The sequence below is a fragment of the Oncorhynchus keta genome, chromosome 19 (genome assembly GCF_023373465.1).
Source record: "Oncorhynchus keta strain PuntledgeMale-10-30-2019 chromosome 19, Oket_V2, whole genome shotgun sequence".
NCBI classification, from domain to species: Eukaryota; Metazoa; Chordata; class Actinopteri; order Salmoniformes; family Salmonidae; genus Oncorhynchus; species Oncorhynchus keta.
This window is the reverse complement of record NC_068439.1, coordinates 31,322,791-31,335,188: the sequence shown is the minus strand read 5'-3', so window position 1 is coordinate 31,335,188 and position 12,398 is coordinate 31,322,791. Positions and strand designations below refer to the sequence as shown.

The 12,398-nt window shown below is 43.7% G+C and overlaps 1 protein-coding gene across 1 annotated transcript; it reads right to left on the bottom strand.

The window, feature by feature from the left end:
• Positions 1 to 132: 132 nt before the first annotated feature.
• On the bottom strand, positions 133 to 11,767 carry LOC118371752 (protein mono-ADP-ribosyltransferase PARP10-like). The gene is made up of 12 exons (XM_035757324.2): positions 11,643 to 11,767; positions 10,942 to 11,117; positions 10,459 to 10,701; positions 8,780 to 9,010; positions 7,296 to 8,350; positions 6,791 to 7,006; positions 6,102 to 6,240; positions 5,269 to 5,923; positions 2,011 to 2,420; positions 1,733 to 1,866; positions 1,461 to 1,635; positions 133 to 1,235 (listed from the first exon to the last, which is right to left on the bottom strand). Exons 2-12 carry the CDS (start codon positions 11,114 to 11,116, stop codon positions 937 to 939), a joined length of 3,732 nt encoding a protein of 1,243 aa, XP_035613217.1. The 5' UTR covers position 11,117; positions 11,643 to 11,767; the 3' UTR covers positions 133 to 936.
• Positions 11,768 to 12,398: the final 631 nt, after the last annotated feature.

Here is a 12,398-nt window from a genome sequence, read left to right as displayed (position 1 = left end):
AAATGCGCAGCAAAACTGAATTCGTCAAGAAAAAGCAACCACGCAATAATAGTTCCCATCTTCATTGAAATAATGTGTGTACGATTCAAATCTCACCCTTGTTGCAGTTGTGTGTGCACAAAAAGAAAAACAGACAGGACAAGAGTTTTATTGAACATAAATCCAATTTACGCCACCTTTTTACCCAAAGTAAATGTAAAGGACAAATAGGGTATTTATCACACAGATGGAATAGAATAAATATAAAAGTAAGGCAACATAATAAGTAGGGTCAATGTTTGGCTCTTCAAGACACGTTACCAGTTAAATGCATTTATACAACCGTGGGGTCTAATCCTGATTGGTTAAAACCGCATTCCACAGGTAAAATATCATGTAATACCATTGGAGGGGCGTTACATTGATTATAAAATATCAAACTAAACAATTAAATATACAGTTTTAGCCGAGAACATTGCATTTGGCTAATTCATGATTCAATTGCACTGTGATTTTTTTTATTTTTTTTTTATTTTTTTAACTAGGCAAGTCAGTTAAGAACAATTTCATATTTTCAATGACAGCCTAGGAACAGTGAGTTAACTGCCTGTTCAGGGGCAGAATGACAGATTTGTACCTTGTCAGCTCGGGGATTTGAACTTGCAACATTCCAACGTTCTAACCACTAGACTACGCTGCCGCCCCAGAATGAGCACTTCATTATTGGTATGGATAACTGAGTATTTGTAATCATTATACTGTTGAAGAAGGCTATATTGTCTCATAAATAAAGAGCAGTGGCGTAAACAAGTTAGAAAAACTAAATTAAGATGCATGATTAAAGAAACACAATGCACAGTATTTTTCAAATAGAATTCCCATGAATCCTCTTCCCAATAGGGAAAAATGTAAAAACACGATGCCCGAAACAGAGTTAGGATAACAGAGTTCCCTCCCTCAGCAATTAATCTTCTGACATGTGATGAGATACTCAGGGTAAGCCTGTGTGTCGTTGAAGATCACAAACAGAGAGGGGTTGTCCATCTTATCTGCCACGCTGTCGTATCTGAGGGGTATCTCAGAGCTCTCCTTCAAAGGAGCCGTCTTCATGGAGTGACTGCCCTGCGTGTAGTCCCCAGTAAGCACCTTGGTCACAAACACAAACTTGTGTCCGTCTGCGTTGGGGGGAGAATACTGATCCTGGACAGACAGGGCTGAGTTCAGAGCAAAGTAGACCCCCTGACCATAAACAGTGGCTGCAAAGAGAAACCACAACAAGAGACTCAATTATTACAGAAAGAAATACAGGCCAAATTAGTAAAGTATAACATGTATATGGCTGCAGAGAGACCAGGATATAGAGGAGGCCACATTATTACAAGTCTACATGAAAATAATGCTAAAATGAAGTGAAATGGAAAAAAAAATGCTGATGAACTACTGTGAGACACACAAAAAAAAAACTATTAGAAAAGCCTTACCATTCTTTCCACAGAAGCTTCTGTTGAAGCCATGAACGCAGATCTCTTTCACGCTGGTCTCACTTGTGCCGTGGTACAGCGTACGCTCCACTTCTGGGTCATTGGCACTCTGATTTATACTAGCCTTCTTCAGTCTATACTGGTTGTAAAGGAGCCTATTCATCAGCTTCTCAACCTGGGAAATGCGATTAACATAGGAATGGCTTCTGACGTCACTGATACAGCACAAAGTTAATGGTTAGTTGCTGTTGACATCGATAGATCCTACATACCTTAATGATTTTGATTCTGTTGTGGTACTCATGTATGGAGTCGTAGAAGTCTTTCACAACATCCTGAAACTCATCAGAATCCTCATTAACTCTGGACGTTTCAGGCAGGTTGGACAGTAGACTGTAGTCCTCATCTGAAAAACGGTGCAACATATTAAATAGCTTTGTTAAGATATTGCGTCAGTAATTAAATTGCATCTCACAAATGTAATTGTTATTTACCAAAAAATAAATAACATGATTATAGGCTCACATACAGTATTTTCTAAGTTCTTTACCTTGTATATCCGAGTACAAGTCTTCTGAGCTCAGCATCTTCCTGGAGATGGTTACTGACTTCCCAGAGGCCACGTTGTACTCCTGCATCTTCTCAAAGTTGATGATGTGCGGCAGGTTGTTGAGCAGGATGTCGATCTTTTTCTGCCTCATCTTCCAGGCGTTCTCCATAAACACTGTCGCCTCCGGAGCGTACGCGGTCTCTGTCCCTGACGACGCTGGGTCGTGCCACAGCCATTGCACCGTCCGCAGGATGTCGGCGTCTGACGTCATCGTGGATATCCTCCTCAGCAGGAGCTTCATGTCCGGCATCGCCCCAGTAACAAAGTCTTTGAACCCGGAGATGGTTGCCGTGGTTCCCTGGATGGTGACCTCCACGGCATGTTTCCTCTTGATGAAGTCCAGACACCTCCTGATTGGTTGATTGAATTTATTTGTAAATATAAAAACATTTGCTTGCTGGCACCAATATTGCAAATTCCATATGATATCTTTTAATATTGATATGAGCAAGGCATATCGTAATCTAGGTTTATTTTTAACCTACACCATTCTGTAAAAAGCATACTGAACATGACTGTTCCTGCAGGCATAAAACAGATATTTTCACAGGCTCAAGTTACCATAGTTAATTGCCTGCTGATGGGCCATCAACTGTGAATGGGCATCCCATGTTTTTAATTTTATTTTTAATTTCACCTTTATTTAACCAGGTAGGCTAGTTGAGAACATGTTCTCATTTACAACTGCGACCTGGCCAAGATAAAGCAAAGCAGTTCAACACATAACACAGAGGACATGGAACATGGAATAAACAAACATACAGTCAATAATACAGTAGAAAAAGTCTATACAGTGTGTGCAAATGACTTAAGGCAATAAATAGGCCATGGTGGCGAAATAATAACAATATACCAATTAAACACTGGAGTGATTGATGTGCAGAAGATGGATGTGCAAATAGAGACACTGGGGTGCAAAGGAACAAGATAAATAAATACAGTATGGGGATGGGATAGTTGGATGGGCTATTTACAGATGCGCTATGTACAGGTGCAGTGATCTGTGAGCTGCTCTGACAGCTGGTGCTTAAAGCTAGTGAGGGAGATATGAGTCTCCAGCTTCAGTGATTTTTGCTGTTCGTTCCAGTCATTATCAGCAGAGAACTGGAATGAAAGGCGGCCAGGAGGAATTGGCTTTGGGGATGACTTGTGAGATATACCTGCTGGAGTGCGTGCTACGGGTGGTTGGTGCTATGGTGACCAGTGAGCTGAGATAAGGCAGGGCTTTACCTAGCAGAGACTTGTCGATGACCTGGAGCCAGTGGGTTTGGCGACGAGTATGAAGCGAGGGCTAGCCAACGAGAGCGTACAGGTCGCAATGGTGGGTAGTATATTGGGCATTAGTAACAAAACGGATGGCACTGTGATAAATTGGATGCAGTCTGAGTAGAGTGTTGGAGGCTATTTTGTAAACGACAACGCCGAAGTCGAGGATCGGTAGGATGGTCAGTTTTACGAGGGTATGTTTGACAGCATGAGTGAAGGATGCTTTGTTGCAAAATAGGAAGCCGATTATAGATTTAATTTTGGATTGGAGATGCTTAATGTGAGTCTGGAAGGAGAGTTTACAGTCTAACCAGACACCTAGGTATTTGTAGTTGTCCACATATTCGAAGTCAGAACCGTCCAGAGTAGTGATGATGGACGGGCGGGCAGGTACGGGCAGCGATCGGTTGAAGAGCATGCATTTAGTTTTACTTGCATTTAAGAGCAGTTGGAAGCAACGGAAGGAGATTTGTATGGCATTGAAGCTCGTCTGGAGGTTAGTTAACACAGTGTCCAAAGAAGGGCCAGAAGAATACAGAATGGTGTTGTCTGCGTCGAGGTGGATCAGGGAATCACCAGCAGCAAGAGCGACATCATTGATGTATACAGAGAAGAGAGTCGGTCCAAGAATTGAACCCTGTGGCACCCCCATAGAGACTGCCAGAGGTACAGACAACAGGCCCTCCGATTTCACACACTGAACTCTATCTGAGAAGTAGTTGGTGAACCAGGCAAGACAGTCATTTGAGAAACCAACGTTTTTTTTTGTCTGCCGATAAGAATATGGTGATTGACAGAGTCCAAAGCCTTGGCCAGGTCGATGAATACGGCTTGCACAGTAATGTCTCTTATCGATGGCAGTTATGATATCATTTAGGACCTTGAGCGTGGCTGAGGTGCACCCATGACCAGCTCGGGAACCAGATTGCATAGCGGAGAAGGTACGGTGGGATTCAAAATGGTCGGTAATCTGTTTGTTAACTTGGCTTTCAAAGACCTTAGAAAAGAAGGGTAGGATAGATATAGGTCTATCAGTTTGGGTCTAGAGTGTCTCCACTTTGGGGATCTCAGACGACACAAAAGAGAGGTTGAACAGGCTAGTAATAGGGGTTGCAACAATACTTTTAGAAAGAGAGGATCCAGATTGTCTAGCCCGGCTGATTTGTAGGGGTCCAGATTTTGCAGCTCTTTCAGGACATCAGCAATCTGGATTTGGATGAAGGAGAAATAGGGGAGGATTGGGAGAGTTGCTGTGCGGGGTGCCGGGCTGTTGACCGGGTTAGGGGTAGCCAGGTGGAAAGCATGGCCAGCCGTAGACAAATACTTGTTGAAATTCTCAATTGTAGTGGATTTATTGGTGATGACAGTGTTCCTATACTCAGTGCAGTGGGCAGCTGGGAGGAGGTGCTCTTATTCTCCATGGACTTTACAGTGTGCCAGAACTTTGAGTTTGTGCTACAGGATGCAAATTTCTGTTTGAAAAGGCTAGTCTTAGCTTTTCAAACTGCCTGTGTATATTGGTTCCTAACTTCCCTGAAAAGTTGCATTTCACGGGGGCTATTCAATGCTAATGCAGTTCGCCACCGGATGTTTTTATGCTGGTCAATGGCAGTCAGGTCTGGAGTGAACCAAGGGCTATATCTTGTTCTTGGTTCTAATTTTTTTGAATGGAGCATGCTTATTGAAGATGGTGAGGAAGGCACTTTCAAAACAGTTAGGTAGGTTTATACCATCAGAACACACCTGTCCCAATGGACAATCAGCAAGCACTTGTCTGGACTTCAAATATAAGTAAACATTCACAACGTATTTTCTACGAACCAATTTAATATTGAATGGAAAAACTGCAACTGATATCGATATACATTTTCCATGTCGGTGCCCATCACTATAAAAAAAATGCACAATGTACACACAGACACACACACGCACCTGTGGTACTGAGACAGGATCCTCAGGCTGCGGTGCTCTAGCTTCTCCTCATGCTTCCTCAGAGTGACCTTCTTGTTCAGGGCAATGTCCACTCTGATCAGGTCACAACTGTAGCCAGCGAACACAAAGATTGTTGCCGTGTTGGCTGACTGGATGGCCTCCTGCAGAGACACCTGGACAGCCTGATCGAGGTGCAAGCCAGCAGCAGGGAGGGAAGAGGTAGCCATGGCACCACCATCATGCCGAGTCATCTTCGTCATCTTCTTGGACAGCTCCAGAACCTTCTGCAGCTCCTCCTCCTCAGTCAGGGACCTCTTTGTGGTCTCCATGGAGTACTGAATGGCCAGGGACATCTGGGCCTCCTCATCCAGGGTAGAGGAGAGTTGCGTGGCCCAGGACAGCCCTCCATCCTGGGCAACCAGAGGAGCAAGAGCACCCTCATCATCACTACCCCCTCCCTCCACTAGCGGCTCTGTAGCCTGCTCCTCCACATCAGTGGTGTCTCTGTCTGGGCCTTGGTCGGTGCTGAGGGCAATGGGTTCCCCAGCCGTATACAGATCCTCCTCAATGTCAGTGGTTCTGGTCAGACTAGAGAGGCCAAAGTCCACCATCTCATCTATGGCTGAGAACAGCCTCTTTGCCTCCTCTAGAAGACCTGGGATCAGTACATATGTTTTCAGTGATTGCAAAACAATGCCAATAGAATAACTCCCTTCTGGCCACTGTGCTTCCATATGCTCTTCAGTGTCTAGGCTGGGTACAACACTGACAATTTATGTAAAACGTTTTTTTCAAATACATGTGATCGCTATGAGAATAATGGAAGTATGTACCTATGTCTGGAGCTGAGAGGTCGTTGGAAGTCTGGTTAGTATGAGTCAGAACTGATGTGGAAGCCTGTAAGGAACAATCTGAGGACCTTCTCTGGAAGCTCTGATGGGACGTCATATTCCATGCAGCCTCAAAGATGTCCTGTAGGGAGATCACAAAGCTAGAATACACCAGACATACTGTGTACACACACACACACACACACACACACACACACACACACACACACACACACACACACACACACACACACACACACACACACACACACACACACACACACACACACACACACACACACACACACACACACACACACACACACACACACACACAGCTGGTGGGGGGAGCTATAGGAGGATGGGCTCATTGTAATGGCTGAAATGGAATAAATGAAACAGCTTGATACTTGATACAGTTCTGTGAATTCCATTCCAGCATTACAATGAACCCATCCTCCTATAGCTCCTCCCTCCAGCCTCCTATGATCTCTGAAATACACCATTTGTCTAACTATGCTTATCCAAACAATGTAGAAGAACAAGTTCATGGCACAGAAAACAAATTGCATTATACATCCATGTGTAGATCTTTATCATTCGGCAACCTCCTTTGTCAAGTGAATTAGTAATGATAGTAAAAGCATCGATAATACAGTCTATATTAATATTGTCATCATTGGGCCAGCTACCTCGTTCTCCAGGGGTTCCCAGTGCACCTTCTCCATGTTGATGTAAACCTGGAACTTGGCCTGCATCTCCCTGAGGATGCTGGTCCCCTCTCCCTCCTGGATGAGGAACCGCGCCACGCCCGGTTCGTTCACTGTGATGGTTCTGGTAACGATGGACGACACCACGCCCCTCAGAACCTCATCAGCCATTTGACACGCCCCTGCGTTGCCGTGGATCTACCAATCACAGACATGACGAGTATGAAACGCTCTATAAGACCATTATTCACAAAGACATTGGATACCCTTTTCACACTAGTGTGCCAAACTCAACCGTACTGTTCTGGCTCAGATATTTGATTTTCACAAAGTCCACTCCAGCACGTGTAACCAGGCCAACCCAGTACAGCTCAGCTTGACTCGGTTGTGTGAAAAGGGTATGAGAGGATTACTGCATATACTGTGAATTAATTTAGATAATGCAAGGGAATGTTTTTATTATATTTCAAAAAGGTAAAACACCTACTCGGAGTCCACAGATACCATGTGCGTCCAGAGGGAAGATAGACACCTGGTCCATATCAGCTAGTAGCTGATGATGGTGGGTCTGGATGTACTTCAACATGCCTGGCTCCATAGAGATGATAGCCTCTGTTTCAATGGGTGTACTGAGGAACTCCACTATCTTAGCCTGCTTCTCCTCCTCCAACCCTCTCAGAGTCAGGACATCTATCTGTCCCCTCTCTGACACCTTAGCAGAGCAGAGACCCAGAGACTGGAGGAAGCCAGTCCACTCCTGGGCATACAGCATACACTCATACTCTCTGTCCACGGGGATACTGAAGTCAGACAGCAGGGTCTTCAGTAAGCTACACGCCTGGCTCACCAAGCTGAAAGACAGAGACGTTATCACAACAACGCAGTCCGACACTGTGTACATGGACGGCAGTCCCTTGTCCTTCAACGTCTGCAGCAGCTTGTCTTTCACTTCCTGTTTGGCCAGGAAGTGGGCCTTCTCGAGGTCAAAGGTGAGATGAGCCTGGGCCACACCCCCAAGGAACTCCAACATAGCATTCTTCAGCTGCTCCAGCCCCAGCCGGTCAGACCCGGCCATGTGGACCCCGTCTTCCCTGATCTGGACGCTACAAGCTGGGTGGGCCAGCTGAAGACTCTGGAGCAGGGGACTGAGCTGGAGCAGCGCGAGTTTCACTGGGTCAGGGACGGGGATGTGGCTCGACATGGGCTCTGGGATCGATGTTAAGTCCTCCATGCCTCCCTGGGTTGCTGTTGCCTGGGATACAGGGTGGGACAGCAGGGGGACCAGGGGCTCAGAGGTAACCTGATGGGAGGACTGAGAATGGTCACTGGTACTGGCTGCAGGGAGAGAACCAGTCTGCGATTGCCCACCACTCTCTGTCTGTGGTGTGTTCGTTGTGTTACTATCGGATGTTCCATTCACAGAGGTCAGGGGATCGGTCAGAGGTGAGGAGGAGTCCTCTGATTGGAGGAAGGAGAAGTAAGGCCTGACCATCAGATCCATCTTCTCGAGTTTGTGTGATTGTTTAAGGACACGTTCCACTGCTGTTAGATGTAATAAGGAAGGGAATAAAACACATTCAACAGCTACATAGAATTGCATGCTTTATAGCCATCAAATTCCAAGTTGGATCTCGAAGCCAGTTCTAGTACATTCTTCCCTTCTTATCAGGGACTGATTTAGACCTGGGATACCAAATGTGTGCAATTAATTATCAGGTAGAAGAGAGCACCAGCAGTACTCCAGACCCTCATGGTAGGATTTGAATACCCTTTCTTTATAGCTTTTATGTTTCATTAACATACTACAACATTAGTACTTTAAAATGGATACAACAGCTACAACACAAATGCTTGTATACAAAATGTACAAAGTCCTTTTTTTCTACAGTAGAAAACATAACTTACATTCAAAAAGAGACATTCGGTAGACACGGTACATTCAAAACATATAAGTCTATGTTCAAAACTTACAGTCAAAGTCCAGGAAGGAGACCCTGGCAACCCCTTCTGAGATGATGGAGACTTCCTTAACTCCACCGCCCCCACCCCGTTGGCTCTCCAGGTACAGATTGAGCATGTCTGCTGTGATGCTGGGGTGCAGGTTCTCCACTAAGACGGAGTCAGTCTGATCGATCTGTTCCAGAACAATCTGCGCTCCATCCAGAGGCTTCTTAGAAATCTTTGTGAAAAGCTTCTGGAAGTCTGTGCATGCAAAATAAGGAAGAATACACACATTAACTATACTGTATGCAAAAGCAGAGCCACTTAAAATACATTCATAATTATATTGTTTGCCAAATCATTTCAATGACTTAAAATCTATGGTTTTAATTAGGCCTATAGTGACGGTTAGAAGCATTTGATTTTGCAATGGCATAAGCCTACATTATTTTGGATTTGTGTGCCCATGAGAACAGCTTCACGGTGAAACATCATGAAATGTTACGTAGGCATTGTTACACTTATAGCGCATGTTCCGAGATCGCCACGATCCATGATTTGTACAGGGTTTAAGTTCAATGTTTTTATTCAATTGTTAAATGCTTACCAGTGGCAAATAACAGTGTCAAATGTCATTCATGTAAGGAAAGAAAAGGTAGTGTTTTATGTCACACAATCTGGGAAGACTCCAAGCATTAACTCATGAATTATGGACAACTCATGAACGAGGGTATACCTTCAGGCTGATTCAAATCATGTATTTAATTGAATGTAGGCTACCTATTCTGCATGTGTTCAGGTGTTTAAAACTGCCTTGTCTGAGAGGGTAGTCTACCGGCAGTGGTGTAGACATAGTGGTGTGCCGTTTACCCACCCTTTAAATTAAATTAAAATACATTTTAAAAATGCATTGAAAGTATAGGGAGTGTAACTTTTTCCACCACAACCAATTTACCCACCTGCTTTTTTTTTTTTTAAACACTACATCACTGGCTGCCAGTAGGCCTATTTGAACTTCATTTTAATACACATTGTAGCCTAGTCTAGTAATTTGACTGTGTGTGTTAGGGTGACCATCACATTTTTCCCAGGACAGTTTCAGGCCATTTCAAGTGTCCCAACTTTTCTGGCTACAAAAAAAGTATTTTTTGTCAGCAAGACGCATTAATTAATGTCAGCCTAATCGATGGCAATCGCTGAATGTCATTAGGAACACTTTCTGGCGTTTTGTAAGAGATGTATACATCCAGTTGGAATGCTGGAATCATTTTGAAGTGGACGAACATACCTACTTTTTGAAGTGATTTGTTTGACAATCAGATGAAAATATGACTTGCTGTGTTCATGCCACCATTAAAAGGTAATACATTTTTACCATTTAAAGTATATCTTTATTATTAGGCCTAGAAAATAATGTTGTGCAAGTGCATGCACTCGATACAGACACCCCCTAAATGTCATGGTGTAAATTGAACTCTGCATGTCTGTTTGTGATACTACAACATCAAAGAAGTTACTGCAAACAAACTGTTTTTTTCCCCTTCTGACATTGCACACGATAGAAGAGCACAATATGTCCTACGATGTTTTTACAACGCTGCACGACATTCCTCAGCACGCCAACAAAAACAAGAGTGGTGGGGCGGCTTGTGATGCCGTTTCCCCCTACTGTGGATTCCATCTTTGAACTTGATAGGAAAACCCCTAACCTTTATTGAAGGCCTGACGGAAGTGTACTAGGAACAGGTCCCTGCCAGGTGAGGGGTACAGAGTGTAATCGTCTATGTCCATTCCCATCATGTTCTCTACATACAGCTCCACCAGCTCCTGACTGGTGGTTGGGTTAACCCCCCGCAGCAACAGTCTCCATGGATCCTTACAAGCAGGCTTCCTCACGGTCAACTCAGCGTTGTGCAGGACATGGGGTCCTTTAGACAGGACCCTTGCTGCAACTGTCAATCAAACACAGATATAATCAGAATGCTATGGATGGTAATAGAATAATTGTTTTTGGTACAATAGTATCATTAAATTTGTGGACCGCAGGAATACTAGCTGTTGCGAAGACATCAGCTAATGGGGAGCCAGATAAAGAATGATTCATGAAGATGTTGTGTAGGTACATAGGAAATTTATTAGCCTTCAACATTATATCAGATTACAAGAATTACACAGACGGAATCCAATCTTACCCTCTGCCTCTTCAAACAGTAATATGGCCCGGCTCCCTTCCAGCTCCACAGACACCAGACTACCTCCTCCAGAACGACGCTTGTTCTCAAAGTACAAATACAGGAGCTCATCCTCCACCTCCTCAGGTACCCCCAGTACCTCCACTGTCCGGTTCTCTTGGCTTTCAACAGACATCCTGACATACATGCATACATACATACATACATACATACATACACACATACATACATACACACAACACAGGAATAATCCATGGGATTGATTGACAATCTTTACAACTTTTATCTTGGCTTTCTAACGGTGAAGAGAATAGACTACTGTATTGCAAAGCACAAGGTGAAAGTAAGAATCAAAGTCAACAGACAGGGCCTAGTGTGAGCACACCTGCAGCCAACTGTGTATTGGTCACAAAATATGTCCTATTTGGATGCAAAAGTAGAGTTAAGTTATTGACTTAAACACAAATAAATCGCTGAATATAATACAATGTGGGGGATTTTTAGTACATTAGTTCTCATTTTCGAAGAAATAGAAACCATCTTAGACGTACAACAACGCAAGCAGCACGAAAGGCAAATGACACAACTGCATAACAAAAAGGAATAATAACTCTCGCTGGGTATAAATATGAACTCGTCCAGTTAGTTATCGGGTGATTTTTTAAACACAATTTTATTTGCAGTTTGTCAGGAAAACTTACCTTATATACAAGCATTCTCAGATCATGACGCACGGAAATGTTTTCACTAGCGACTTCCTGGTTGTTCCGCATGCCACCGGGTATCGGCGCTTTTGCGCCAGCTACAGGATTTATGCATTTACAGTAGCAAGGCCACTTGAGTATTTTATTTTAATGTAATGTAACCTTTTAATGTAACCTTTATTAACTAGCCAAGTCAGTTAATAACAGATTCGTATTTACAATGATGACCTACCCCGGCCAAACCCGGGCCAAATGTGCGCTGCCATATGAGACTCCCAATAACAGCCGGATGTGATACAGCCTGGATTCGAACCAGGGACTGTAGTCCGCTGCGCCACTCGGGAGTAAGTAGGCCTAATTAGTTAGACTATCCTAATTGGTTAAATATGCTAATATTAATGGAACATGAATGGGGGGGAGAGAGTCAGATGACGCTGATGATTCTAGCTGGGTCATGTAGTTGCAATGTAGTTCTACACTATAATTTGTAGTCTAATGTATGTATGTATGTTTATACCTTGATCCTTCAACAAGACAGTCTCAGGAGAGCAAAGATGATATTGTCATTATGCTCTTGTGAAGCAGAGCCATTGGCAAATACCACAAATCTTCCATTCCTCTCAAAAATTTTAGAAAAGGCTGTTGCACAGCAACTCACTGCCTTCCTGAAGACAAACAATGTATACGAAATGCTTCAGTCTGGTTTTAGACCCCATCATAGCACTGAGACTGCACTTGTGAAGGTGGTAAATT